Source organism: Thunnus maccoyii, chromosome 13 (genome assembly GCF_910596095.1).
Source record: "Thunnus maccoyii chromosome 13, fThuMac1.1, whole genome shotgun sequence".
NCBI classification, from domain to species: Eukaryota; Metazoa; Chordata; class Actinopteri; order Scombriformes; family Scombridae; genus Thunnus; species Thunnus maccoyii.
In genome coordinates, this window is record NC_056545.1 from 7548984 (window position 1) to 7576625 (window position 27642).

At 38.6% G+C, this 27642-nt stretch overlaps 1 protein-coding gene across 1 annotated transcript in view; it reads right to left on the bottom strand.

Annotated features, from left to right (window-relative positions):
• The window catches only part of LOC121909618 (polypeptide N-acetylgalactosaminyltransferase 10-like), an 83563-nt gene extending 68710 nt beyond the window's left edge, over window positions 1-14853 (bottom strand). The window contains exon 1 of the mRNA XM_042430134.1: window positions 14589-14853. Coding sequence (XP_042286068.1) covers window positions 14589-14747 — 159 coding nt within the window. The 5' untranslated portion in view covers window positions 14748-14853. The remainder of the gene's footprint in view (window positions 1-14588) is intronic.
• Between the last annotated feature and the right edge of the window lie 12789 nt (window positions 14854-27642).

A 27642-nucleotide genomic window follows, 5' to 3' on the forward strand; every position in this document is an offset into this window, starting at 1 on the left:
AAGAAATCATTGAGGAGGTCTGTGCAATAACAACACATCATGTCAACAATGAAAAAAAATTATGTCTCCATTGGACTAATTCTTGCTAGACAGCTGTTATAAATTGATCCCATCCCATTACCAATCACTCCAGTTTGCAACTATATTCTGTTCTCTTTACCTCTAAACAACACAATTGCATTACATAATTAAATTATTTCCCATTTTAGTTGTCACCGAAACAAATCAGAGTCCAATTCAACAAATGAAACATCACTGTTTTCAGCAAACAAGCTCTAATAAACCCACTGTACATTGAATGCAGCTTTAAACATCAATCACATTAAAATAAATTCCCTTCAATAACAGAATCCCCTCCTCACCAAAGCCAAGCAGCATCTGACCTCCATTCAACCCAGGTTGAGATGAAGGTTGCAAAGGTATTAATCACAACATAACATCTAGAAGTTAATTCCAAACATACAGAAATCCTGAAATCAGGCAGTCAATCTATTGTTCAAAAGATACAAGAAAACCTTTCAGCAAACCTAACCGTCATTTATCTTCATCTCACAGCTCCTCACCTGCTGCTACCTCACTAAACAAAACCCCCAGGGTTACCTGACCCTTTTTCATTCACTCCAACACTTGAAAAAGAGGTAATTCAACTGGCAAGGCAGGGGAGAAGGTTTCTAATAAAGGAGTGAATCTACACTGCTTAGGGGTTGTATTGTGTAGTATCAACCACATCACCAATACCCACCTCATAAAAGCTAGTGTAAGTGGCTTTCACGTTGTACTTAAAAAAGACAGTAAACACAGCCTTCTTTATTCTACTCTGTGTACTCTTTTTGCCTCCCTGCTGTGTGCTCTGCTGCTACCTTGCTAATGGCCAGCATCATGGGGATGAGGCTTCATGCTGCCACAAATAAATGTCTGCTCAGGGCACTTTTCTGCTCCATCAATATTCAAGGTTCAGCATAAACAAGCTAATAGGGCATCATATGAGCTACACCACAAGCCATGCAGGCCGTGTTTTATCTCCATCAACTGTTCAACCATTAATTACAAAACATTGTGTCTGATAAGTGACAGGCTGGAATGGAAGCTCTTCTTTTTATCGAGCAAAACATTTAGGGTACAGCAGAGTGAGACAGAGAAAGAGAGGGGGGGGGGGGGGGGGGAGTGGCCAATTTCACCTGCATGAGTGATCACTAATTAACTTTCATGTAGTCTTTTAATGGTCTATTCATCTATTCATCTAATGTTTGCTCTGTCCCTGGGTGAGGATAAACAATATGAATGAGTTCCACTTTGAAGTTTCAGCATGGATTTGTGTGTGTGTGTGTGTGTGTGAGTGTGTGTGTGTGTGTGTGTGTGTGTGCGTGCGTGTGTGTGTGCAAGCTTATCTGCACATTAAAGAGAAAGTGACAGATTGCCAAAACCCCAAAACTTGACTCTTTCAGCACCATGGACAGAGACAGAAAAAGCATAACCAGGCACGGCAGGTCTGTCAAAAAGGGTCTTTGTTTTCCAAGACCAAAAAGCCAAGAGCAAAGTCCAAGGAATGTATAATACAGTGTATCTATTTGCTGTAACATGCAAACATTAGTATGACTGGCTAACTTGCCTCCTACATTCTACCTACAGTTGTAACCCGCATTATATCTTCAGACAAGGGGCATATTATGACGTAACCACATTGTTATGTGAGGATAGAGGTTATGTTACAAAAAGCCCAGTCACAGAAGTTAAGCTAACATTGGAGACTCTGTCCTGCTTGGATTTGCGGATGTCTACACACCAGCAGCCGTAGCAAAAATCTGCTACCCGAGATAGTGTTTTTTGTTTTTTTTAAAGCAAAAATCTAACCTCTGCTACTGTCCAAGTATGTTATTCTATAGCAAGCACCTAAAAAGGGTTATGTTAGAATGAAATAATATTCATTCATCATACTGGGACTGACTTCCTACCCTGAAATAACAGAACAACAATGCTTCTTACCATGTCTTCTACATGGATCATCAACCGCTAAGGGTGCGGCTTTAGTCTCAGTCTTTTAGCATATGATGTACACAGCCATCAAGTACATATCTCCTTTTAAAACAAGGCAACTTGAAACATTAAAGTTAGCCAGAGAAAGCTTTTTCAACAAACTAGCTTTATTAGCTTTCTAGAGCTGATCAAATCAGCCACACAGTTACCATTTCAGCTGACAAAATTGACAAGTAAAATCAATAACCCATTACTTCAAATATTACCAATGATTGTTTTAATGGTCAATCTAACAGTTTATCAGTGTAAACTCCATATGTGTCATTCTACAACAGAAAGCTTGACAGGCGAAGCGACAATAATTGTAAGAAAGTTGGACCCTTCCTGAATGGTCGGTTGCACTACAGGGACATGAAAGATTCACATTGTACCTCTTGATTCTATTTTATCCTTCATTGTTCTACATTACTTTATATTCTTGACATATCTGCTAACCATTTTGTGCCATTTCCCTGGTTTCTGAAAATGTCTTACACGTCGCACCTGACCAAACTTGAAAAGGTCTTCAGCACTGCAAAAACCAATGAAAACCACACCACAATGACTGGAAATGCCACGCTAACCTCTGAGGTGTCACCTTTTCAGCAAAGAGTTACCTCATCATGCTTTGTGGCAGTGGCTTTATTCTTCAGTGGCTGTATTATGGCACAAGGGAGAAACATTTCTCCCGAGAAATAAATGACAGCAAAATCAGAACAAAATGCCAGTGACCTCTGAGGTCTAACTTGTACTTCCAAAACTTTCCATTAAAGCACAACGGGAAACTTTACAGAGATCAAGTTAAACACAAGAGGCTGGAATGCTGATCTTTTATCACATATGGTGGTTGTTGCATCCCAGCCTCCAAATGCTTTGTGTCTTCTCAGTTTGAAAGCACCACGTAGGTCTTTTCTTAATAAATCCCATCCCCACTTTGTATTGCTCTTTGTTTGTTATTTACCTATCTCTATGTATTCAAGTATGCTGTATTACTGCACTGAGGAGCCCCAAGAGTAGAACCTAAGTGCCAAGTCAACAATTTACAATAATTATTTAAACTAATGATTAGAGTGTTTTTTGGGGGTTTTTTGGCAGAAAGCATTCATATATTACACTGTGCAAAATTTGTATTCTCATTTGTGAAACAGCAGCACAGTATTTACTGGTGTTGACAGTATAAGCTACTGCTGTCCCTGCCTCCAGAGATTTGACTAGAAAATGTGAGTGTTGCTTTCATCTCAGCTGCTTGACTTTACACACAGTTTTCTTGTATGGGTCAGATGTGACATTAATAATGCCTGAGTTACATTTAATCCCCAGGATGAATGCATGCTAAATGTAGGCATCCACTGTGGATTTCTTATGAACATATAGAGTATATTTTTTTATGTACACTAGTGAGATGGAAAAGTTGGTGTATTGGTCCAACAATTTGGTCAGAGTGACACATCTTGGCAATTTTTGGATGGATTTCCATTGAATTTTCTACAGCCATTCATTGTCTCCAGAAATAAATCCAAAAGACTTTGGTGATCCCTTGAAGTTTCATCTTGTGCCACCGACAGATTAAATATCCATTTGTCTGAGCCTCTAGTTCATGACAAATTGCTGATATTTTAATTTTGGGGCAATTGTACACAACATGCTTCACAATCTAAACAGAGGAATACCATGACATGGATTCAGTTTAAATTTTGGTGGCACCCAGACCATCCCACCAGCACCAACCACACTCCCATCCATCATTTCCATTTGCTCAAAGTCCTGGGTGGGACAGAAAAAACACACCGAATGGACATTGAATAGCCAAATTACAGTTTAAATAACATTTTGCCATTTCAGAGATACTGTATTTTTTTCCCAGCAGTTACACAGATATATGTAAGTTGAATGTCTTCCAATATATTATGTATCATAGAATAATCTTTGATGTGATATAGTATTGGTATCATGTAATATATTTAGATAGTATCATATCCTTGTTTATCCTGTGATTACCAGCGTTAAAAATTTATTAGTTTTTTAGTTCAAGATCCTTTCTGTTGTACTACTATAAGGAAATGTGCAATATTCCGAGGACATTTGTGCTCCTTGGAAGATAAACACTTTGGAATCAGGGAACAGCATGATTTCTCCTCTGGTGCCACCAAGGGAAAACTTAAAATTTCTTGTCACACTAGAGGTAAGGATCTAATATTAGCAAAGTTGTCTCTTATTTATCAGTTAATTGTGTTTAGCTCTGCCATCAATTTTACATCATGGTTCAACAACTTCAAGTTGTTGCTCATTGCAAGATAAGATATACTTTACTGTCCCCTTATGGAAATTTTTCTTAGGCTTAGTGTTGCTGCATCACAAAATTTATCTCCCAAATATACTCACATAGATACCTTACATCATTAATACAAAAACAAACAAACAGAAAAAAAGAACACAATGAGACCAATGACATCAATAAAAATCACTACAGCTTATAAAACCAGGAAAATAATATTGCACCAGTGTTGCACATTTCAGCAACTCAGCAAGGCCACTTGTGTGACACTCAGCAATTAGTCACGTGACTACTGAGAAAATTAACTATTTTGATAATCAATAGTCACTTCAGTCATTTTCAAAGCGGTTGCAGCTTCTCCTTTGTGAGAATTTGCTGCTTTTTTATATCATTGTAAACAGAATATTTTGGGGTTTTGGACTGTTGGTTGGAGAAAAACATTCGCAGATGTCATCTTAGACTGTGGAGAAAATGTGATGTGACATTTTTCACTGTTTTCTGAATTTTCATAGATGAAACGATTAATTGATGATGAAAATAATCGTTAGTTGCAACCCTATACACTGATGCAAATTTGAATGAAGTTGTGACACAGTGGAACTACAATTACTAGATGAAAACAAGTTAGACAGCAGGAAATTTGAACATTGCTGAGCTTTATGGTATCTTCCGACAGCAGCTGAATGGCTCAGCACCAGCTTGTGAGCTGGTGGTGCTTTGTTCATTTTTAGCTGCTTTCAAATCTGTTCTTATGAACAGATAGATAGAAAACTTCTATTGGACTGCCTTTGTTTGGTACGGAGGAAAAGCTTGTATTACCAGCAGAACAGTAATTCTGGTAAGAACAGAATGGCCCATTCATTCTCTGAGGAGGACAAATCAGACCACCTTGGGTCAATACTTCCCTTTTCTGTTTCCTTTCCTTCTGCTGAGAGCTGACAGTAGCTCTGAATGAGAAGAGGAAGCTTTCTGTTCTGTTTATTCCCCATTCCTCTTCTGTCAGATCACAGACAGATTCACCTTGACCCCCAGAGATACAATTACCTGTCTTTCCTGTTCCACCTCACCCCTCTGCACCTCCTCCTCCAGCTTGAACCACTTCACAGACTAGTAAATCTGCACTGGACACTCACAACTCACAACCCTTCCCTCTTCTAAGAACAACCTGTGTGCTTCTGTGAGAGTAACTGACCTACTCCTACTTCAGTTCAGTGAGGCAGAGAGATATGAAAGTCCTGACTATCTATTCACAGGTTACAACACTGGCTAAAAATGCTTTGCTGTTGTGTAGTAAGTAAAATTAAAAATAACATAAGGTGTATCTGTTTTCACTTACCACTCAGAGTACTTTCGATGAAGCACTGAAATAGCACATAGAAACACTCTTTTAGGCTGAGTAGTCCTGTTGCGATTCACATGCAAATCTCTTTAGGCTCCCATTCTCTATCTTGTCTGAGCCAGACTTGAGCTTAAAGCAGAAGACCTCCAGGCAGAGTACCCTGCAGCGAGGCACTCCAAACCCCCCCCTCAAAGAGGAGCTCAGCGAGGCCACAGCACAGTCCATCTCCCAGAAGAAGTCATTACTGAGAGTCCCGCTGAGATAGAGAGAGCAAGCAAGAGGACCAGAGAGAGGCCAGCACTCTCCGCCTCCTGCGGTTTCTCCTTAGATATTGATGGATTGTGATACAAACACTGGTCTTACAAAGTGTTTGAACCACCTGCTGTTTCCATGAAATGACCAGAGAACAAGTGTCCAGATGAAGGGTTTCGCTCCTTTTTTGATATCAGCTGTTAAATCAAACTAAAGATGAAGGATGAAGTTGGGGACATGAGAGCATTGTGTTGAGGACTGAATTTTGCAAATGGATGTGTTTACATGCAATTATGTTCTGTTTTTTGTTTTTTTTTACTTTTCCTTATATGCACAGAGAGCAATGGAAAGCAGCCATAACACAATCAAAGTGCAATTGCTCTTTTTAAAAAGACGCTGCACCCGGCGGCTTTTTTTGGCAGAGTGCAGCACTTCCAGTGAAAGGTTTAACTTTCCAGAAAATGTCAAGTCACATCTCAGCCTGTCAATCATGACAAGAAATGAAAATTAGTATAAACATAAAATACAACATGTCACTTCAACACCAAGACCATTTTTCTATTCAAACACTACTTGATGGATAGATAAATGGTGGACTTATATTATTTGTACAATTTGTTCAGTTGCATTGGCTGATACAAAATGTTAACCCTAGCAAAAGAAAATAAAGATGAAAAGCTGCAAAACTGCAGGGATAATTATTTTTTAGAGACTGTTTTATGTGTCAATGGTTTAATATTGGTCTAATAAGATAGCTCAGCAAGGGGCCCATTGTGATTTAACCTGTTAATAATTGTGTAGCTTTTTTTTCTATTAAATGTTAATCCAAACTTCAAATATGAACAAAAGGGTCGTCCAACCACTAAACCACAGGATAAAAACCTGCTGTCACTCTCAAATAACCTGACATTGTCTTACAATACAGAGGTGAACACTAGACAATAACTAAACATCATCTCTCAAGTTATTCATGTTAGTTGATGGTGTTAAAGGTTTTGTTTACTTCAGTCATGTCTGTAAGCACAACAGAAAAATGGGCCAATATTTTCAATAACGATCAGCTGGACACACTGTCCACATGCGTTTGGTTTTGGGGCTGTTTTTCTTGGTTTGGCCCAGACCCCTTAGTTCCAATCAAGACAACTTTTCATGCTACAACATCCAATGATATTTTAGTCAATAGTGTTCTTCCAACTTTGTGGCAACAGTTTGAAAAAGACCATTTCCCGTTTCAACATGACAATGCTCCCATGCACAAAGCCACATCCATAAAGAAATGGTTTTCCCAGTTTTGGGTGGAAGAACTTGAGTGGCCCGCACAGAGCCCTGGTCTCATCCCCATACTGAACTGGATGAACTGGGACACTAAGTACAAACCTTATCACCCATCATCAGCATACAACCTCACTAATGCTATTGTGGCTGATTGAGAGCCAATCCCAGCAGCCAGGTTTCAAACTCTTGTTGAAAACCTTCACAGAAGAGCGGAGACTGTTATAACAGCAGATTAATGCCCATGGTTTTGGAATCACATGTTCAAAAATCACATATGGGTGTAATTTTAGGGTGTCAACATACTTTTGTCTATTTCCAGACTGTTTTTCTCTCTTGCTCTGCCGTACTCTACTTCTCTTTTCAGCTTGCAGACTTTGTCAGGTCTGCATACACATACACACATGGTAAGCAAACAAACTTGACAAAAAAGTGTAGAGGGCAAATACATAGTGCACAAACATAGCGAGAGGACTTCACAAACACTAAGGAGGGCAAACTTTGCATATCTATACACACACACACACACCTCCAGCTTAAAGCAGTCCTGCTATCGCTTGCTGACAGCAGAGTCTCCCAAACAGCTTAAAGGTTATTGTTGGTGGATACAGCTTGGAAACATGCAGATACCTGAATTTTGCTCATATTACTGCTACTGAAAACTTTGATATATATTCATACACTACTGCTAACTGCTTGTTTTGTTTTTAAAAGCCTGTTAAGTGCATACAATGAGGACTTATAATAAGGACCTGACTGCTTTGAAGATACCTTTCTTGCCATAATTAATAACCATAAAACTCAATGATTAAACTCAGTGCTTCAGGTGTTGCACTCCTGCTACTGCTGTCATGCACAGACCCCACTAAATTGTGCAGAGTTCATGATACTGCAGCTGCCCATTCTTACAATCCTGTCCACATCCTTTATTTGCTTTCCTGTCTGCTTCTTGTCATGATGAAGTTTTCATTAGGACTACTTCCCTCCAGAGAAATAGTCCCTATATGAAAACTGCTGATGGTGAGGTCAGTGTGGATTATTGTGATTTGCTGTTGATTTTCCAATATTTTGAAGATGACAAACAAGATTCACCATTTCCCTTTCCCTGATGCCCATCAATGCTTGCCTGGATGACATCTCTGAGTGGATGCCAAGGCACCATATAAAGCTCATACCAATGCTCTTCTCTGTTCACTACACTGGCTCCCTGTTGCTGCTTGCATCCAGTTTAAAACTGTAGTGCTGGTCTACAGGGCAGTGGAGGGAACTGCTCTTTCTTAGCTCCAAGCCATGGTCAAACCCTATACTCCTCTGCCTCTGGACATTTAGCTGTCAAATCACTCAGACAACCCTGTGGTTGCTTGGTCCAGGCTCCACAGTGGTGGAATGAACAGCTCACTGAAGTCAGGATAGCAGAGTCACTACCCATCTTCTGCCGCAGGCTAAAAACCACCATTTCAGATTTCATCTCGACAACCCTGGCCCTGCTAGCACTTACTTATGTCTCACTTCTTGAAAGAAAGGTAAAACAACTTGTACTGTAGCACTAAACAATTTTGGGTGATGTCTAACTCTCTCCCACATCGTTGGAGACAGTGTTACAATACACTTATTGTTAGTCACTTTGGATGAAAGTGCCATGTGAGTGTAATGTAACAACAGACATTTGAGAGATGTATATCTCAAAACTTCAGCACATAAAACCAAAAATATCTGCATAACCAAGGTTAGTAAGTGGGGTAAGTGACAAAATACATCTTTTGTTGTTGTTGTTTTTTGAGAATTTGGAACCCAAGGCTTTAATTCTTAAAGAGAGAAAATGTTTTAAGGACGCTTGCACGAGATTTTGTATATAAACGAGCAGACAACAGCACATTGTTAGCTATAAGCATAGTGTGATGGACCTGCTGGGAAGTTCAGTGGTAATTTACAGCTGTGTTGGCACTGCTGGAATCACAGCCTCTGCTGGCTCCAGTCCAAACCCATCTGAGCTGTTCAAATAAGCTCCTTATTATCATGTCTGTGGGAGAGGAAGGCAGGGGAATAACAACACAGAAATACTGTACGGTGGCCATTAAGTGCTGAGCCAGGGTGCTGCCAGCTCAAAGAGAAGCTTCTTGTCCCATCCCAGCTAGAGGTGAAGCTGACAGACAGGCGCAGCTATCAGCCCCTGACTCTCTGCTCGGCAAAACCAGCTCCAAAGCTTCAGTAATACACTAAACCTTTAGATGAAGCTAAGAAATAGGGACCATTTTTACCTCTATGTTAGAAAAATTGACATTTTTACCTGCTCCCCGAATACTGGACCAATTTCAAAAATGATTGTGCCTGTTAGTCACTTAGATGCACAAAGATGGGAAAATAAGGTCCAAGTTGAAAAATACCAAAGTTAACCTTTAAGTGAAGTGCCAGTGATATTGAGATGAGGCTAATAAATAGACTTTATGTTCAAAGTAAAACAAAATGATACTTTAAACACTCTTTGTCATAATAACCCACTTTTCACAAAAAACACACAAACCTGGCAACTCTGCATAGATTGTACCATTAAAGATATGTGAAATTAAAATGGTAAGATTGTTTGATATTGGTACAACCTGCCCAACCGTTTACAACTTGTTCCACTGCCACCAGTGGCCAAACTGTATCTCTCTGTCACAGTTGTGGTTTTAGAGCTACAGATGAAACTCCCAGTCACATGACCGGTAGCAGCAGTGGCAACCCTGCAGTCCTCTCTCTCCCTCTGTGTGAATGAAAGTCTCTGTCAGCAGAATTCAGACTACAGATGAGTGACTTGTCTCTCCTTGTAGCCTCTGAGCTTGGCTCCGTTCAACATGGGACTACAAAAGGACAGATGTGACTTACATCATCATCTCACTGGCTCACATAATCCTCCTCCCAGCATCCTTACATACTATACACCTCCTGATCTAAAGCAGACTTATCCTGCTGAGTCGTGCTGTGTTTTTCTGAGGCAGGGGGGTGGGGGCGTGGGGTCAGAGACAGGTTGCTCCTTCCTTCTACTACAACAATCAATGCTCAGTATGGTTAAGAGGAGCAGATCAATTGAGTTAATACAAAGAGTTTTCACTCTGCTGCTGGGAGGCATTCAGCCACACTGGTGGTCTACACTGTATGGTTCAAATAACTTTTCACACTGTGGAAAAACATGTAAATTCCAACATTTATAATCTAATATTAAATTGGGAATTCAAATAAATATATGAAAACACCTGGTTTGACATCACTAACCCTTCAGAATTACCCTTTGAAGGGTCAATTTATCTGAATGATAAACGGACATTTTTCCACTCACCCCTAGTGGTATCTAGCCATGCACATGGTGTAGATTTAGTGTTATTGCCTCATTTATTGCCTTGTCTTTTTTTTTTTTCTTGAGATACAGAATCCGTGTCTGGAATTTGTTCTGCCATCCCAATTTAATGAACCTGAATTCAGTTTTATTTGTGGTGCTCAAATCATTGAAAAATTGCATTTGACTCGAGAACATCCTTTTTTCTTGCATAAACAGTATCTTCAGAATTACTAAAGAAATAGTCCCTATTAAAAGAGGTATTGTTGTTTGTATGGCCAAAGACTGATATAGCTTTATGCTGCTGATAGCAGCTAGGTTGCCCTTTAGCAAGGCATGTACTGTATGTAAAACACACTTTCCTCCAGCTAAAATCCTGCAGGATAAACTATTTGTGAAAAAGTTAAATTAAATACATGTAAATAAGGACACTGCTGAAGAAAAGCCTTCTTGGCCTCCCCCCTGAGTAAACAAATCTTTAAAAAAAACAATATGAATGAATGTTACTCATTTATATTCCATTTTATCTAATACATCAGTGGAAGAGTAGATTGTATATGAATGAGGCTGCAGCTCATTCTGTTTGTATTTAATCCTCTGCGATTTTATTCTGACGGTTTAAGCACTGTGTCGTCTTCAAGTGAACCACAACACAGACAGAAACCAACAAGGGTAAGAAAATATCCACTACAAATGTCTCTAACAAGACTTATGTGGGAAAAGGCTCAATGGGATTAGGGTATTGATTTTTATCTACTTCAGTGAAGCCATAACAGCCCACTGGGAGCACTCAAACACAGATCACAGACACACATATTGTTCCTTCCTTTCTCCTCGTTTGTCCTGTGTTCCATTTGTCTTTTGCTATTAAAAGTTTACAAGAAAGAAACAGAACAAGAGATGAATCCTTTCAGCCAGAGTCCCGCAGTGTAAAACAGGTTCTTCTGTTATATTAGATGTTAAAATGAGAAATGTTGGTGCTGCAATAACCTGGCAGTCAGTCAAGGGTGTTTCCCTGCTTTTCACTCAATGTATGCTGGGATAGGGTTCAGTACCCACATGAAACTGAAACAATGCCATTAACATCATTGCAACTCAGCACAAATTAATGTGGAACTGCCTGAAAATGCAAACAATCCTAGATGCCTCACATCAGCCAAAACCTGCTGTTCAAGGTAATTAAATGCTCAATCAATAGATATAATGCTGTCCTGACCACAACATCAGCCAACCTGCAATGATACATCTTATGATATAAAAACTTGCAGGTCATAAATATAAATCTTTTCCATCACTGTCTTCCATCCAACATGATGTGAATAAGCAAGTAAGCAAGAATGGTAGGATGACAAGATGAGAGGGTAAATTGAGAAATTTGGGGTTTATTTCACAATTTGAAATGTAAATGTTTTATTTCATCCCTCAAAACATAACAGAAAATGCATGCATGAAAAATATCAGATTAAATTGTCCCTCTAAATTAAGTTAAGGGATGATGCTTTTTTGCCACTTGGGTCTTGCTGTTATAGTTCCAGCCATCAAATTTATCAGGTTTTATACCTCAAAGTCTACAGAGAGAGGAGTTTGGGTGGTTGAATGGGTCAACAAAACCACAGACTTTGACACAGGAGAATGCTGCTCACTCAGAATATTTAGCATGAAACACTGCTGGTTTTGCCAAATGAGCACTGAGTAAATCCAGCTCAGTAATAAAGATATACTGTAATTATGTAACATAATTAGCCTTTATATTTTTGAACTCATGAGGGATATTAAAGGCAATCTGTGCAAAATGTTCTCTGAAGAAGTTGATGAAATTTGTGCCACATCACAAAGCACCTAAGAGCTATTTTCCAACTGCAATGGATTTGAATGTTTACAAAATTTGACATTATGCCATAAAGGGGTTGTTAGTGATAACCGTCTGAGGATCCTCATATTGGAAAATGAAATAAAAAGCCAACACAAATCCAAAGTATTACTGATTTTGACAGCGACAGTAGGGGATATCCTCCACAAACCCTCTGCAAAAATCTTATCTTATCTAATCTATTAACTTAACATGTCAATAGATTAATCTAACTGTATACACATTCAGTTAGAAATGCCAGCTCTGCTCAGAGATTCTGGTTTTTCCAAGTATGGACTTCAGGAGTTGTTGCATTAAAACTGAGCCATGAGTCCTTATGCAGTGATGCAAATTCAAATACAAAAAGTCCTCCAGGCCAGTCATCCACTCTTGCATTCAGTAAATTAGCCGGACAGTAAGTCAGTCAGTCTGTAAACCATATGATAAACTCTAATCACTGCGCTCATCTTGTCTCATCTGCTCTGCTGAAACAGTGGGAAGGAAAGTGAGGAATCAATGCAAGCGTCAACAAGAAGAAACTCATGGAGGGAAATCTTCATGGCAGCTCATGTCTGAACATTCTGCTGTTTGTCACATTTACAACCGTTGATCAGCAACTGAATGGAATAATATCACATACTGGCACATAAATCATGTTAATTTACCCACTTATAATAGCTGTCCTCAAACAAACTGAAACAGCACACCTCTGTATGATTTTGAGGTAATTTTGAGTGGAAAACTGTTGTTTCATGCTTTGATTGTAATCAGATTTGGAGCTCAGGGTGGCTTTCCTCTCACACATAAAGTAGAAACCTGAATATATACAAGTAGAAACGTGACAACAGCTTGGTGTGATGTCAATGATCCTGTAGATGTGACCAGCTGAGACTAATAATTATCATCAGTGGTTTCATCAGAGCTTCATTACTGCTGTAGGGAGATGCTGGACACATCGAATGGGATACCAAATACCAGAGACAAAGACAAAAAGTACTTCAGCATTGATTTGTAGATGAGCTACGGTAATTAGCCGTAAATGCTTATGTATAATAGTTTGTCATTTCTAGTTAACTGAAGGATCAGTGATAAACAGGAAATATATTAATTGCAAAACATTATCTAGTATAAAAAACATGATAGTTGCAGCTTTCCATATATAAAGATTTGCTGCTTTACTCTGTTATTATATCATGATATCAAAATGATTTTTCTAATAAGAAGTTTGAAGGCATCACTTTAGGTTCTGGCAGCCTGTGGTGAGTGCATCCCTCATTATTCTTGAACAACACAAACAATTCCAAACACAAACGATCTGATGAATAGTGCTTTCTCTTTCTTGACATTTCATCTCCTACATGATCAATTAATCCTTACATTACTCAATAACGCACCCCCCCCCCTCCAAAAAAGAAAAAAAAAAAAAAAACAGAAACAGTGGCAGCCTTAGTTATTACCCATGGCAACTGCTACAAAGCAGATAATGAAAGACTGTAACATCGATAAGAGCACACATGAAACGGTTTATGGTTGGTTTTATAAAATAAAAACCAAGACATGATTTTGCTAAATACAGTACACGCAACAGCAGCAGTTCACCAAGTTTGTAACAGAGATGAATAATAGCAACAGGCAAACAAAACTAACAGCACAAATTACTTTAGAGCAGCGGAACAATGATCCAAACGCCTAACCGCCTGCAATTTCATGCCTCTAGAGCCGTCTTCAGGGGCTGCTGGAAATCTCACAATTACTAATTCAATTTTTCAGTTCTTTGCAGTCTTGCAACCTGCACAAACTAGACTTTAATGCTTTATCGCTACAGTCATACAAAACCGAGAAACGTCGTTTGCCGTCAGTTGGGTATCTAACAGCCTGGGTGCTCTCCATGGTGCTGAACCTTGGCTGCGCTTAAAGTACCAAGTCGCTCTCCATGGTCCTGACTCTCTACCCCAAACATACTGTACATACGGTGGGTGGAACATTCTGCTTTATAAGACATTCTCAACATGTCTGAAAACATTTATGTTGGGACTATTTTCACAATTATGAGGTCGCCTATGAGTGAGCTCTTTGTTTCAGATTATCGAGTCCTGAACAGAACCTTAAGCAACTCCACCTCAGGGGTCGCTTGAATTGAGAGGAAAACGAGGAGAACACTATGAAAAATATTCTGCACCTGCATGTTCTTAATCCTCCCTGAAGGTCCCCGGACTCCACTTTGAGAAGCATTATATGAGAGGACCACCAGTAGTAGTAACCGAGCTTCCCCTACCTGTATCGAGGGGATGCCGCCCGGACCGTCCCCTATGTCGGGCGAGTTGTCGAACACGCGGTCCTTGTACAAAGACCACAGCCCGACGTTGGGGAGGAAAAGAAGAGCCGCTATGAGCAACCCGGCGAACTGCAGGAGCCTCTTCTCTTTCCGCCTCATCTCTCCGGGAGAAAGCGTGTGAAGCAGCAGCAGCAGCAGCAGCAGCGGTGAAAACTAGCGAGTCCAGACTCCCTGCTCTCCCAAGCGGAGACAACTTTCACTCTGACTGGCGGGACGGACTGCTCATAAGCTACTTGAAATATACTAACATACGCGACGTCCGGTCGTGACTTTCAAAATAAGATATCTTAGCTTTACAAGTCGTTTTGACTGTTCTCAACTACATGTGCAAGACTGTTCGTGTTAGATGATGTGCCTGAAGTAAAGTCAGTGTCACAAAACACAAGGGTAAAGTCAAATGAGTCTCAGTAATTAAGTTTTTATTGGCTGTATGGACAGTCCATCAACATTAATCAGGATGGAGACAGGAATTCAATGTCTGACTTAATAAAGTGGAGGGAAAAGAAATTTAATCAATACATTTTTTATGAAAGGTATAAAGAATCCTAGACACTCCAGATTCACAAATCACCATTAAATAAAAACAATAAAATACATATAAAATATCTGAAACAAACTAAAATGTCCCTAAATATCAGATTGAAGAGGCCAAAATAAGTCTTTCCAGCAGTATGTGACTGACTGTCTTTGTTAATTGCCTCAATATGCAAATAACTAATGCAAATTTAATCTTAAGTGTTAAACAAAACAAAGGCATTCTGTAGTACGTGATGGATATTATTTAAACTCATCTAGATAGATTTCAAACATGTACATAGCTACACAATGAAAAAATAAAGCTAGCAGCCTGAAAGTAAGTCTACTACCTCTTAAAGGTTTATTTAAATCCATGGTTGTAACATAATTGTTCCCAAATGCTGCCAAATCAGAGCTAAGCTGGTGTCAGTATGAACACTGTTTGTGTGCCATGCTGTGAGAAGTCACTGAGAAAATTTCCACCTCACAATTTGGAAGAATCCACACTGTGTTCAGGTTCTGCAAAGCTGTAGAAACTTCTGAATTTATGGCTCTGCAATGAAACTGAAATGTTCTTTTCTGTTTGCTTCATTAAGTTATCAAATGTTACGTTTTATGGGCCACAAGAAACTCTGACACCAGGAAATTATTAGTATTGTAACAAATTAGCATTTTACTGCTTCAGTATCACTCTGAAGTTAATGTAATGATTCCACTGAGTCTTTTCATTTATTTTGTTCTGCACTCCCACTTCCTCTCCCCCTCCTCTGAAAATGACATGTTTGACACTTTTGTTTTGCAGGATAAATCAGCGGCTTTCTCATTCTCTCTAACAAACGTGATGCAGTTAAGAGATCGTTTTGAAAGAGGACCGATGAAGGTAATCCAGTGGATCACACGTTTGACAATGACAAATTTTGTTTTCAGAATTTAGTGCTTGCTTAAAATGAAAAATCTGCCATGTGAGCAAAAGCAGAAATACAAACATGTTGAGATACACATTAAGGTAAAGGTATGCAACGAGTAATAAACGCAATAATAATAATCATCATTATCATAATCATCATAATTATAATCATCATTTAATCTATTCATTGTCAGTGCAGTAGATGAGACTGAAACAAGAGGACAAATTAGAGGCATCAAGCTCAATTACATGACCACTTTGAGTCTTCAGGCTGATGACCATTTTCCAAAACATGGTGTAATTTTTCATACCATCCATGTATCCATTGGTTTCCATTCATTTTTGTATGGAAATCCATTTGAAGACACGTTAACGAACATCCTGTCTGCTTTTAAGGTAAATTGTCGTCGTTTGGTGATGCGGTGCAGACGTTTCAAATCAATCCACACAACACAACTCTACACTGAACAATAAGGTAAAATCTACAACAGTAAAACTAGTCATAGATAACTAAACACAAACAAGTTTCAGGGTTTTAAACTAATCAAAGCCACAAATCACAATGAAAAGTCTAAAACATGTTGCTGTATGTAAATGATTCATAATTTGTTCGGGTAACCATGCAAAAAAATAACAGTCAAGTATTCAAAGAACAACTTAACGGCAGCTGAAAATCTTGTATTTGCTGATCTCCAGTGGTTTAACAAAGGCATATTGCCTTGCTGCAGTGATCTATAGGTGTACTACAAGGTGTGTCAGTATAGTGACATCACTGTCGTACCTGTAATCACACAGATGCAAGAGCACAGACTGACACTTCCAACCACAAAGGGTGAGAAAACATTGCTTTTCACCCTGATGTTAAATGGCTCTTTTAAAATAAACTAAGAGAGACCAGTAGTGCCAGTTCTTTTGTCTCATTTTGTTACGGCTGTTTTCCACCATGTGCCATTGTCCTCATCCCAGAGTCTTTTTGTATTCACTTCTTCCTTCTTTGTCTTAATAGAAAGCCAAACACAGCTGTAAACTTCCTCAGATAAACGTTCGTGCTTCCATGTGGAAAGTTCTGTTAAATCCCCCTCAACCCTCCTCCACTGCCTCCCTCCCTGATGATCTCATGCAATTTTTCTCAAGGCTACACTTGCAGACTGGATATAATTACTGCTGTCCATTGTCACTGTGCTCTCCACTTCCTACTTAATTAACACCACTGATGCTTGACTCTAGAATCTGAATGAGAGCCTTTGCTAAATATTATTCAAGGCAAAAACAGAGTTGCAGGAAGAGTAGATGACTGCTGGAAAAAAGGGAATGTTCTATAACCTAATGTGGTCCCACATCATGTACACAGAGTTGTGGCATTAAAAATCTGGGCCCCATTCCCTTCTCAATACATCCATTCTCCCACTGTAGAAGCGAAAAAACGTGATAGCGTGTGGATTTGTACCAAACAACACAGAGAGCACTTCAGGTTAAATAAATAGCTGCATATCCAGAAGAGATAGATAAGGAGTTGTTTGTGCCAAATAATACACAGAGCACAAGGAGTTGTTTTCGAAAGGTCCGGTTACAATCTCTGGAGAAGTAAATACTCTTGTTGCCAGGATGCTTTGACCTATGCCGATCATTGACACACCCAAAAAATGTCAGGCCACCAGACAAACAGGAGACATCTGGGAATAGTCTTTGCACACAGCGTGCAAAGACGAAATTAAGAAATGTCCTCCTCTCATTGGTCAAAATCCAAGTGATCATTGACTCACAAAGTGCCAAAAGTCAGGTCCGCTCTGGTATAAGAGGTGAGTATACTGGTGAGTTGAGAGTATGAGTTGTATATTCGTGTGTAATGAAATAAACTCCCGTTGGTTGTCTGCACATCTCTCTGGTCTCAGCGTTTGGTGTGAACATCTTAATGCAGCCTGATTTGAAAGCCCTATACCACATGCACAAATAATTGAATCAAACATATGCATTAGTAATGGTTTTTAGGGCCATCAGTAATGACAGTTTATGAGCAAATGCTACTCAATAATGTATTATTGTAGCACTTTGGTCTGCATAGTCTGAAATCTCTGCAGCACTCTTTTCTATATTGTATAATGACCACATTTGGAGATGAACAGTTTTTGTCCTATCTATTTACAAGGAGCAAACAAAGCCATGTGCAATGTTTTCATTGCTGACACTTAATATTTTTCTTTATACATTTGTGTATGTGTCCCTTTGACCTTGTGTAAAAAAAAAAAAAAAAAAGTGTACCTTTCAGAGAGGGGAGGGGCCCTCAAAAGGCTTCAATATTGTTTTTGACACTAAACATATTCAAACTATTAGTTCAGCCGACACCAGCCACCTCCTAACAGCATTTTTATCATAAATTTGCACATAATACTAACTTCCAGGTTTCTTGATTTTCCCATGTTGGGGCCTTGGGATGTTTGTTCCACCATTCCCCCTCTATGACTATGGTGCACCTAAAGCTTCACTGTGTAGACGGTACATTATAAGGTCATTAATATAGAATAGAATAGAAATTAATCGTCTCATCAGGGACATTATCAGGGGCAGCTGTGGCTCAGTTGTTAGAGCAGGTCGTCCACTAATTGGAAGATTGGGGGTTCAATCCCCGGCTCCTACAGTCCGCATGTCAAAGTGTCCTTGGGCAAGATACTGAACCCCAAATTGCTCCTGATGGCTTTGCCAGCGTTGTGTGAGTGGGTGTTTAAATGCAAATTAGATTAGATCTTGATGAGCAGGTTGGCACCTTGCATGGAAGCATCTGCCATCAGCGTATGAATGTGTGTCTGTGAATGAGTCAATGCTGAGTGATCGGAAGAATAGAATATAAATGCAGTCCATTTACCAGTCAGAAGAAATCTTTTTTCTTACAACTTGGGTCTAATTAAGTCGTCTTTTCTATTGGTTATAATAATATTTACTCAGTTCATAGCTTACACATCGTTCGCCAAATGAATAGTTGCACAATCATCTTCACTGTTGTGTTGAGTGATGATTTTATACTTTCATTTTTTTTTTTACAGTTTGAAGGATTACAGGTATGTATATATGAATTGCATTTACAAATCACACAGATTTACTATTTTGTGCGTTAAACTAAATACAGTATATGGTCTATTCTTTTGCTGCATTTTTACCAAAAGTGAACATAAGATAATGCACTGATAGTGTAAACTCACCATTACTGCCACCTACTGGACTGCAGTGTGGAGCAGTAGACTGGTAAAAAAAAAAAAGAAAATGTCTCTGTTAACACTTTTCTCTTGTAGTTAATGACTATATACAATATTTTGCATGATTTCCCATACATTTCCTGATGTAATGTTATGTTTGGCTTTCTTTTTTAACTGATGCTAGTTTCCTTTGTGCCTCCTTATAGACAAACATGACATTTCAAAATTAGGTTTTTGTGATTTATTGGATTATTTCGCAATTTATCACTTAATAGATTCCAACATTTATTGATCTGATTATTCATTGCCTAAAGTATTAATTGCTTAATGGACACCTGGCAAGAAAGTCTTATATTTACTCATAACACACAAACACACACACACACACAGTATGACGTACATTACAAAATGTGTTATCAGACTTATAATTTATGTCTTTCTATTTGTGGTTTCTCTGAAAAGAGTCTTGGTGAAATCTGGGTTTATTTGACCTACAGGAGCAGATTTTACAGCTCACTTCATTGGGACAGGATGATAGTCATATAGTTATGGCTTATCAGGGAAGTCACGGCCCAACCCTTTCTGAATGAGCTCTGCTAATGGCTTTTAGCACATAAGAGTCAATCAGTGGTCTGCCATCAGAGGATAATAATACTAGTATTTCTTCTGCTTTAATGCGCTGAAAATTACCTTGATTTTTTCCCCTCCCGAACCTCTTTCAAATCCAGACTGAGCCTGTGACATGAGCGGGAGGAGTTATAAAAAAATGTAAATCCCCAGCACATTCAGAGGTTGCAGGGTTCATCCATAATTCATGCTGGAAGACACTGAACAGATTGAATTGTCACAACTCGGGCTGGTACAGATGGAGAGAATGAGAGAGGAATGAGCTTTCTTTCTCTCTCTCTCTCTCTCTCTCTCTCTCTCTTTCGCTCTCTCTCCAAGTGTCCAGAGCAGGAATAGAAAGAGCAGGATTAGCAGGGGCAGAGACTCCAACACATCCTGGTTTCAAGTCCACTCTGTTAAACAATGTGACTAATCTCCAGTTAACCCACACTCGTTCTCTCTGCTCTGTATATGCATGCCTGTCAAATGCAAGTGCTAGGGGAGACTTAGGGGGACGCTTGACTGGCTTAGAAATGAGGATTTGTTCATAGTGTGTGTGTCAGAGGTTACAGGGAAGAGGCAAATCAGCTGCCACTTGACACAGTAATGGATCACAGGGGCAGTTTGAGGTCAAGAAGAGGAGTTCAACATCTTTCTATATGAATCACGGTCACAAAAGTGAGTAGAAACTACTTTTGCAAAACTTTATTTATGTTAATTGAATAGCAAAAATGAATGCATAAACTTTCATTTTTGAGCTCAAATAGCGGGCCAAATGGACTGATGAACCGCAGAGCTAACACCGTCCACTTCCGCCTGGCAGAGAAGCTCTGCTCGGTGCTGGAAGGATAATCACATATAAATACAAAAAATGTGCTTCTGCACACTGAGCAAACAGGGAAAACAGTGTGAAAGAACTCTGTGTAGTCTCTATGTAGAAATTACAATAATTTTCCCCGGCGAAAATGTCTGTTTATCCTTGACATGCAGCAAGTCCTCTAAATGAAACAACCAATTACATCATATGACCATATGACTCCAGAATGACACACAGACATGTTTTGTAATCTGGTGCCTCTATCGGCAGTAATCACCAGGATAACATTTGTCTGTGCTTTCCAAAGTGGTTACAAATCACTGTTAGAAAATAATGATGTTTTATGGGACAATGCTGTGGTTAAGGTCTGGTTAGGTTTAGGGAAAGATCATGGTTTGGGTTAAAATGATCACATTGTTACCGTTAGAGAAACATATGGTGTGGGTTAAAGTTACTACTTCCTTACAGTTAGGCAACCTTCTTTGTCATGGCTAGAATAAAATAACCACAGGGTTTAGGTTAGGGGACGATCGTAGTTACAGTTTCTAAATAACTGTTCCGACTCACGGTTTAAAAAGGGAAACAAACAGCGGTCTGCTGTCGGGTTAAGAAACATCAAAAATAGAACAGAAATATCTACAGTAGGTTAAGATACTGGATGTCTATCATCATCATCATCATCAGAACAGGTGCATATACAGCACCTGTTGAACCACTGTCCAATAATATATTACCTCATAATCTACAGCATGTGTATATCTATTTCTGTGTTTGATTTATGTAACAATGCTGTTTTTAAATTGAGCTGAATTGTGATTAGAGGAGTATTACTGCTGGCACTGTTCCCCTGAAGACAAAACAGAGTTATGGGCAATTATTTCTGTTCCTGCAGCTTCGGCCAACTACCATCTCACCCTTTTGTAAATGGGAAACTGAAATTCTCCCTAAGGAGAATTATGGAAGATTCTTTCTGCCTTGTAGCATAAATGACCATAATATACACAGTGTTTGGGGATTTCTTACCGGTGACTCAAAAACTGTATCTCCGGGTGGTGATTCATCTGCTGTACAGCTTCACTGATCAGCAAGTCACTTTGTTGACTGACAGAAAATTTACCAGCAACAATTTCAATTTTGATTGATTGGGTTTTTTTTCAAGCTTCTCAGATTTGAGGATTTGTTGTATTTCTTTGTGTCATGATAGAAAACTACAGCAGCGCAGAACTGCCACCCTTAGTAAAATATATGTCTCACAGTTTAAGCTTTTCATAATAGCAGGTGCTATATGTAGTGACAATCACATCCCATGGGCTTTCAGAAACACATCTACCTCAGTGCCTATCAAGTGTTTTGAGAAGATGATGTTAAAACATCTCCTAACTGAAGTCTCACCACTCTTGGATCTTTATCAGTTTGCAGCCAGGGGGGGGGGGGGGGGGGGGGGGGTTGCCCAGATAGCATACCAAAGTGGGCCACCTCAGGGAATGATGCGGCACTACTGGCCTTCTTCTGGACAAAATGGATGTAAGCCTGAAATGGCCCACATGTAAAATAGCATATATGGCCCAGATATCCCAAATCAAATGTGGGCCTTTTTTGGTAAAAGATGTGGTTCTCTCAGGTATGTGTATTCTGGATCTGGGCCAGTTCTGGTTTCTCTGGTTTGTTCTTAGTTGACATACAGCATTGCTATGGCTTGCCTAAAGTTGGCAAATTTGTGGGACTCAAATCCACAAAAAATAAGAATGAAAATGCATGATTTTAGATTTTAAAAAAAGACCTGACAACCTGTCAACAACATTCATTGAATCAGCAGGATGTGCAACAGGATATTTACTTGAAGCCCGGGATTTGTGTACTGTATGTCTTTCAGCACACTCAAATGTCATTGACAGCGTTATTCAAATGTCTGCTGTATTACTGTTGGTTGGTGCTAAGCACATTCATGACAGACGGGAAATTGCATTCAACCACTAATATGGCCTGGTTGTTAAAAAGAAAAGAAACAAATCTCCCATAATTAAACTCTCTCGCTGGCTTTGCTTTCTTTCTGTTCATGATAAAGCAGCTGGAGGAACACTCCATACACAATTCATGTGGAATTTGCCCTTTCTTAATGCCATGAAAGGTCAAGATGTGGTAATTCACCAGAGAAATTACTGTTGCACTTGGTAAGACAGTGAAATAATATCAGGCATGACTAGTATGCTGTTATGAAGCATGGAACTGGTGAAGAGTTTGCTTTATGGTTCCACTTTCACTATTCTCATCTTATGCTTTCTATATAATTGCTCAGCTTCTCTGGCTAAATCTGTAGAACAGCAATCTATCATGTGGGCAAGCACAGGAAAGTTTAGGAGAGAGATTCATCCCACAGAGGAAGCCAGATAACCTCTGCATGCTTCAAACAGACTACTTTGTGTGAAATTGGTTGTCTATTCGTACCTATTCTCAACTAAAGCTGATGGTCTGTCAAAAATATCTCCCAAATTATGCAGCCACTTTGTCTGGAATCAGCTAAAAAAAATGGAAAATATACAGTCCAAAACCAAATTTAGCATTTCTAAGCAGTATTTAAACAACTTGAACTTGCACTAACAGATTTTTTGGCCACTTGTGGACAGCAGAAATTATATATCATCAACTTTTAAGTTGATATGTTGAAGTTGTTAGCAAACAGTTGCTTATTTCCACATCCAGCAGTTGTGGAGCAACATTATCATTCATTTTGAGCTTCTGTCCACCTGGTGAATGTGAAGTCCAATACTCACTCTCTTTTAGCTCTGTTTTTACTCTCTACCAACTCCTGAGGGAAAATTCTGGCTCTTTAGCTGCAAAATGCTCCACTATGTTCACCAGCTAGTCTACAGCTAACAGTATCTGGTTGTTGTTTGGTGCTAAGCAGGTAGTGTACAGTGGCTTTTTAGAGCTTTTTCTCTGATGACAGCTGCCTGCTGCGGCTGAAAACAACACTATGGGAGCGCTGAGAGTGAAAAATAGTAAAGTTGCAGCCAGACACATAAACAACAAGCTGAAAATTCACTATAAAGCTCCGTAAAGCCGAGAGGAGCTGTAGAGTCGCTGATAATTCTCTGTAGGTTCATCAGTATGAGCTACGACCAAAACATTGCACATTGTCATTTTATACATTGTTATGAAACATAGATATTATATCTGCTTTAAATTATTATCATTGCTTGTAACATGTTATGTCCGTGAAAGTGTATGTCTTGTGAAATTATTGTATATATTGTAACTTATCCTATAGGGGAAGCTATATAACTGGTGTTCAAACTGTTACTGAATAGTTGAAAACCCAGTATAACATAGCTGCAATCATATTTAATAATATATGAATAAATACATGAAACAATTCTAACATTTTATATGCATATATAACAACAGATCATTCACAGTAGGGTTTAAAATTGTTATATATGTCTGCAAAAAGATACAGTAAATATTTAAAGAAGGATATGTTCTCATGTTCACAAATCAAGGGTGAGGATGTGAAACTATGGATCAAGCTGAGGATGAAGTAAAAATATGTAGTACAATACAGAAATTCAATGGATTATTTAAAACTGATGTAATAGACAAATCTAAGATACTTGTTTTTATAATTGGATATGATGTTTTGGTACAAAGTACCGGTATCCATATGTATATCAATATTTGTGTGTATGCATGTGTTTGAATGTATACATGCATAATACTGTTCAGACTCTGAAAGTGTTCTGTTTTTAGTTTTTTAACAAAAAAGTATTTATATTTAAATACATATTTAATCAATGAATAAAACAACAAATAATATAACCAATATTATCTAATAATTACACTAATATCTACCTGGTATTTCATATTCATATAAATATGAAGACACATTTTATATGATTACAACAGTACTGTTATATTATCAACCAGCTATTAATTAACTGTTTAAGCTTCGTGAGTCATTTATTTGTTGACAAATACATTAATAAACACAATTAATTAAGTGTTTATATACTACTTATATAAGCTAAATATGGAGTTAAAATACAGTGTTACTGGTTGAGATGATAGAAAGTTAATTTCTTCTCTCTGAGAGTTGTCAGGAGGCATTGCGGGAAATGAAAAAATCAAGTCAGTTAACATTACATCATGTGATAACTCGTGGAATGCACTGAAAGTCACAGACTGAAATTGTAATTTGAATTCTTTCATTTATTTATTCATTTTATGCACTAAAGGTCTTCCAGCTGGACTTAAATATGGACACACCATCAGTTTGGTGGTATGTGTGCCAGCAGCCAAATCAAACATGCTCCAAGCAGGAATCCTTCTGTGCTGACAATAATGGAGTCTGCTGTCTTTGTGTATAAATTAATTATGCTTCATCAGTATTCCCTAAGACTCATGGTGTAACTGGCAGAGAAAGAGAGATTAGGCTGTTACATTCCCAGAGCTGTTCCCGGACCAGTGCCCTCTGTAAATCTGTCTCCTGTGGTCCCACAGTACTTTCTACATCCCTTACATCACATTAACTGTCTCTGCATTTGTTTGTTTTCTCTGACAGCTTTGGCTGTAGTTCTGCTCCTTTCCTGTATAAAGAAATATCAAAAGGTGCCGCCAGGTGGTCATACACCTATCTTTCCTGAGGGGACTTCTATTGTTGCCTCGAATATTGTCTGGGATAAAAAAAATCCCAGCTGTGAGACAATAGATAGGCCCCATCATCCCAGTTTATTGTCCACTGTGCCCCTTTCTGTTGACTTCTGTTGCATCTTGTTGGTTTTTATTGCTCTCGTATGTGTCAATTCTGGCCCCCCAAGCAGTTCATAATGTGCATCTCTCTCTCTTGGAGTGATGACAAATTGCCAACTTCTGGATTTCTTGGCAGACTTTGTGTTTGCTTGCATATCTTTGTGTTTCTGAAGTCACCATTTGCTCTCTTTTATGTTCTCTTTTCTGTGCACCAAAGGTTTAATGCACAAGATGCACAGAAGTATTCTAAATAATGTCCTCTGATTGTCTATTTTGCCCTCAGGATGTACAAGTTTGATCTATTTCACTGCGGGATGTTTTTTTTTTCATGATCTTCTCAGTGTTTTCATTGACCTCGTGTATTCAAGAATGAGTGACTATGCCTCTGAAGGTTTTTGGACTGCAGGCAGTGAAGCTCTTTATTCTTTATTTGGATCCTCATCAGTTTCTAGTCGCTAGTCTTCCTTGAGGCAAAACAACAACAGCAACATTAAACAAAACTTATTTAAATTTAAAATCACATTGATCAATAAAACAAGAAAAAGCAAAAAGAAGTCAAATAGAAAGATCAGAAAATGAGTAAAAACAACTCAAGGGAGGTGGTGCAAACTTAGAATAAAAACTAACTTGTCAAGATAGAAACAAAAAGAAAATAAAAAATAATCAAAAAACTTCCAAAACCACAATAACTAAAGGTAACATCTATGTAAGCTTCATTAGTTAACGCTCTCCTTTTCATCTCAGCATATATGTACATAACTACAGTTTGTTTTGGAAAATTTGGGAGTTACTGTTTAGTCAAAGAGCTAAATCAGACAGTAAAAATATCACTTCTGCTTAATTTAGATGTGCCTGTCTATTCACACTGAGTAGGCAATGTCTACAGCATTCTACTTGCTGAAATGTACAGACCAGTTTTAAGTAGTACTGTGCATAATATGCATGTACACAGTATAAACATTTGAACACAATACAAGCAGATATTTAACTGTCTTAACTGAACTGACTGTAGAAGCTAATGTTTGTTGTGGAGGCCGTTGCTAATATAATTTTCTCTTCACAGTATGGTGATTTAAACAGTTTCCTAATCAGCATAACTTCATGTTATAATCCTAATATTCATTAGTTTCATTAGATAAGGAATCGTGTTTCTGGGGTTCTCGTATTTATTTATTTATTTCTTGCTTCTGGGACACTTTCTCTCTCTTGAGGCCGAAAAGAAACTTCCATGATGAAACAAACTTCAAAAGATCAAAATTATCATAAGATAATAAAACATTTAACACACGAAAACAATGTTTGATATGTTAAGGTAATAAAAAAAATCTAAACATAAGCAATAATTAGACAATTAATTTGTGAATTCAAGATAAGGGGGCTTAAAAACATACTCATCTTCAAAAACCATCATTCTTAAATTATGTATAATATCTGCTCCACACCTCACAGTATGAGAATGAAGATAACAGCATCAATGCACCGACCATCAAACAGTGTTTTTTCCTCTTAGTGGTGTCATGGAGATTTTCTCGCCAAATCCCCCCAAGAAAAAAACGCCAGTATAGGTTGAAAATTCAGTTACCAAAAACGACCTATAGTTACATTTGAATGAAGGACATCATCTGGGTGACGTAGTAATAATGACCCAGGGAAGTGAAGCGGTTCAGATGAGGTATATATATATATATATATAAAGGTGAAGAATGCCCATATTAGGAGGAGGCGGGTTGGGTGGACGGCTAGATGGATAGATGGCAAAAAGTGGACTTAGCTGCCGGAGACCCGCTGTTCACTTCCAATTTCTGACCACGAGTGTCACCTTTCCAACCGTGAGTCAGAACAGTTTTTTTTTTAAAACAGTAACTACAACTGTCGTGGTGTTTACTGTTGCTATGATGACGAAATTTGCCTAATTTTAAGGAAGTAGTAACTTGAACCCACACCACCTTTCAATTGATCATTTTAACCCAAACCACGATCTTTCCCTAACCCTAACCAAGCGGTTTTTGTGCCTAAACCTAAGCAGACCTTAACCACAGCGTTGTCACATCATAAACCATAATTATTCTTTAACAATGATTTGTAACCATTTTGGAAAGCAGCATATTAGAAAACGCTCCTATGGGTCATTCTGGAGGGCATGGTACAATCGACCTATGTGGTTGTTCAATTATGAGGACGTGTTGAGATTTTCAGTGAAATGCGGCAATTGCA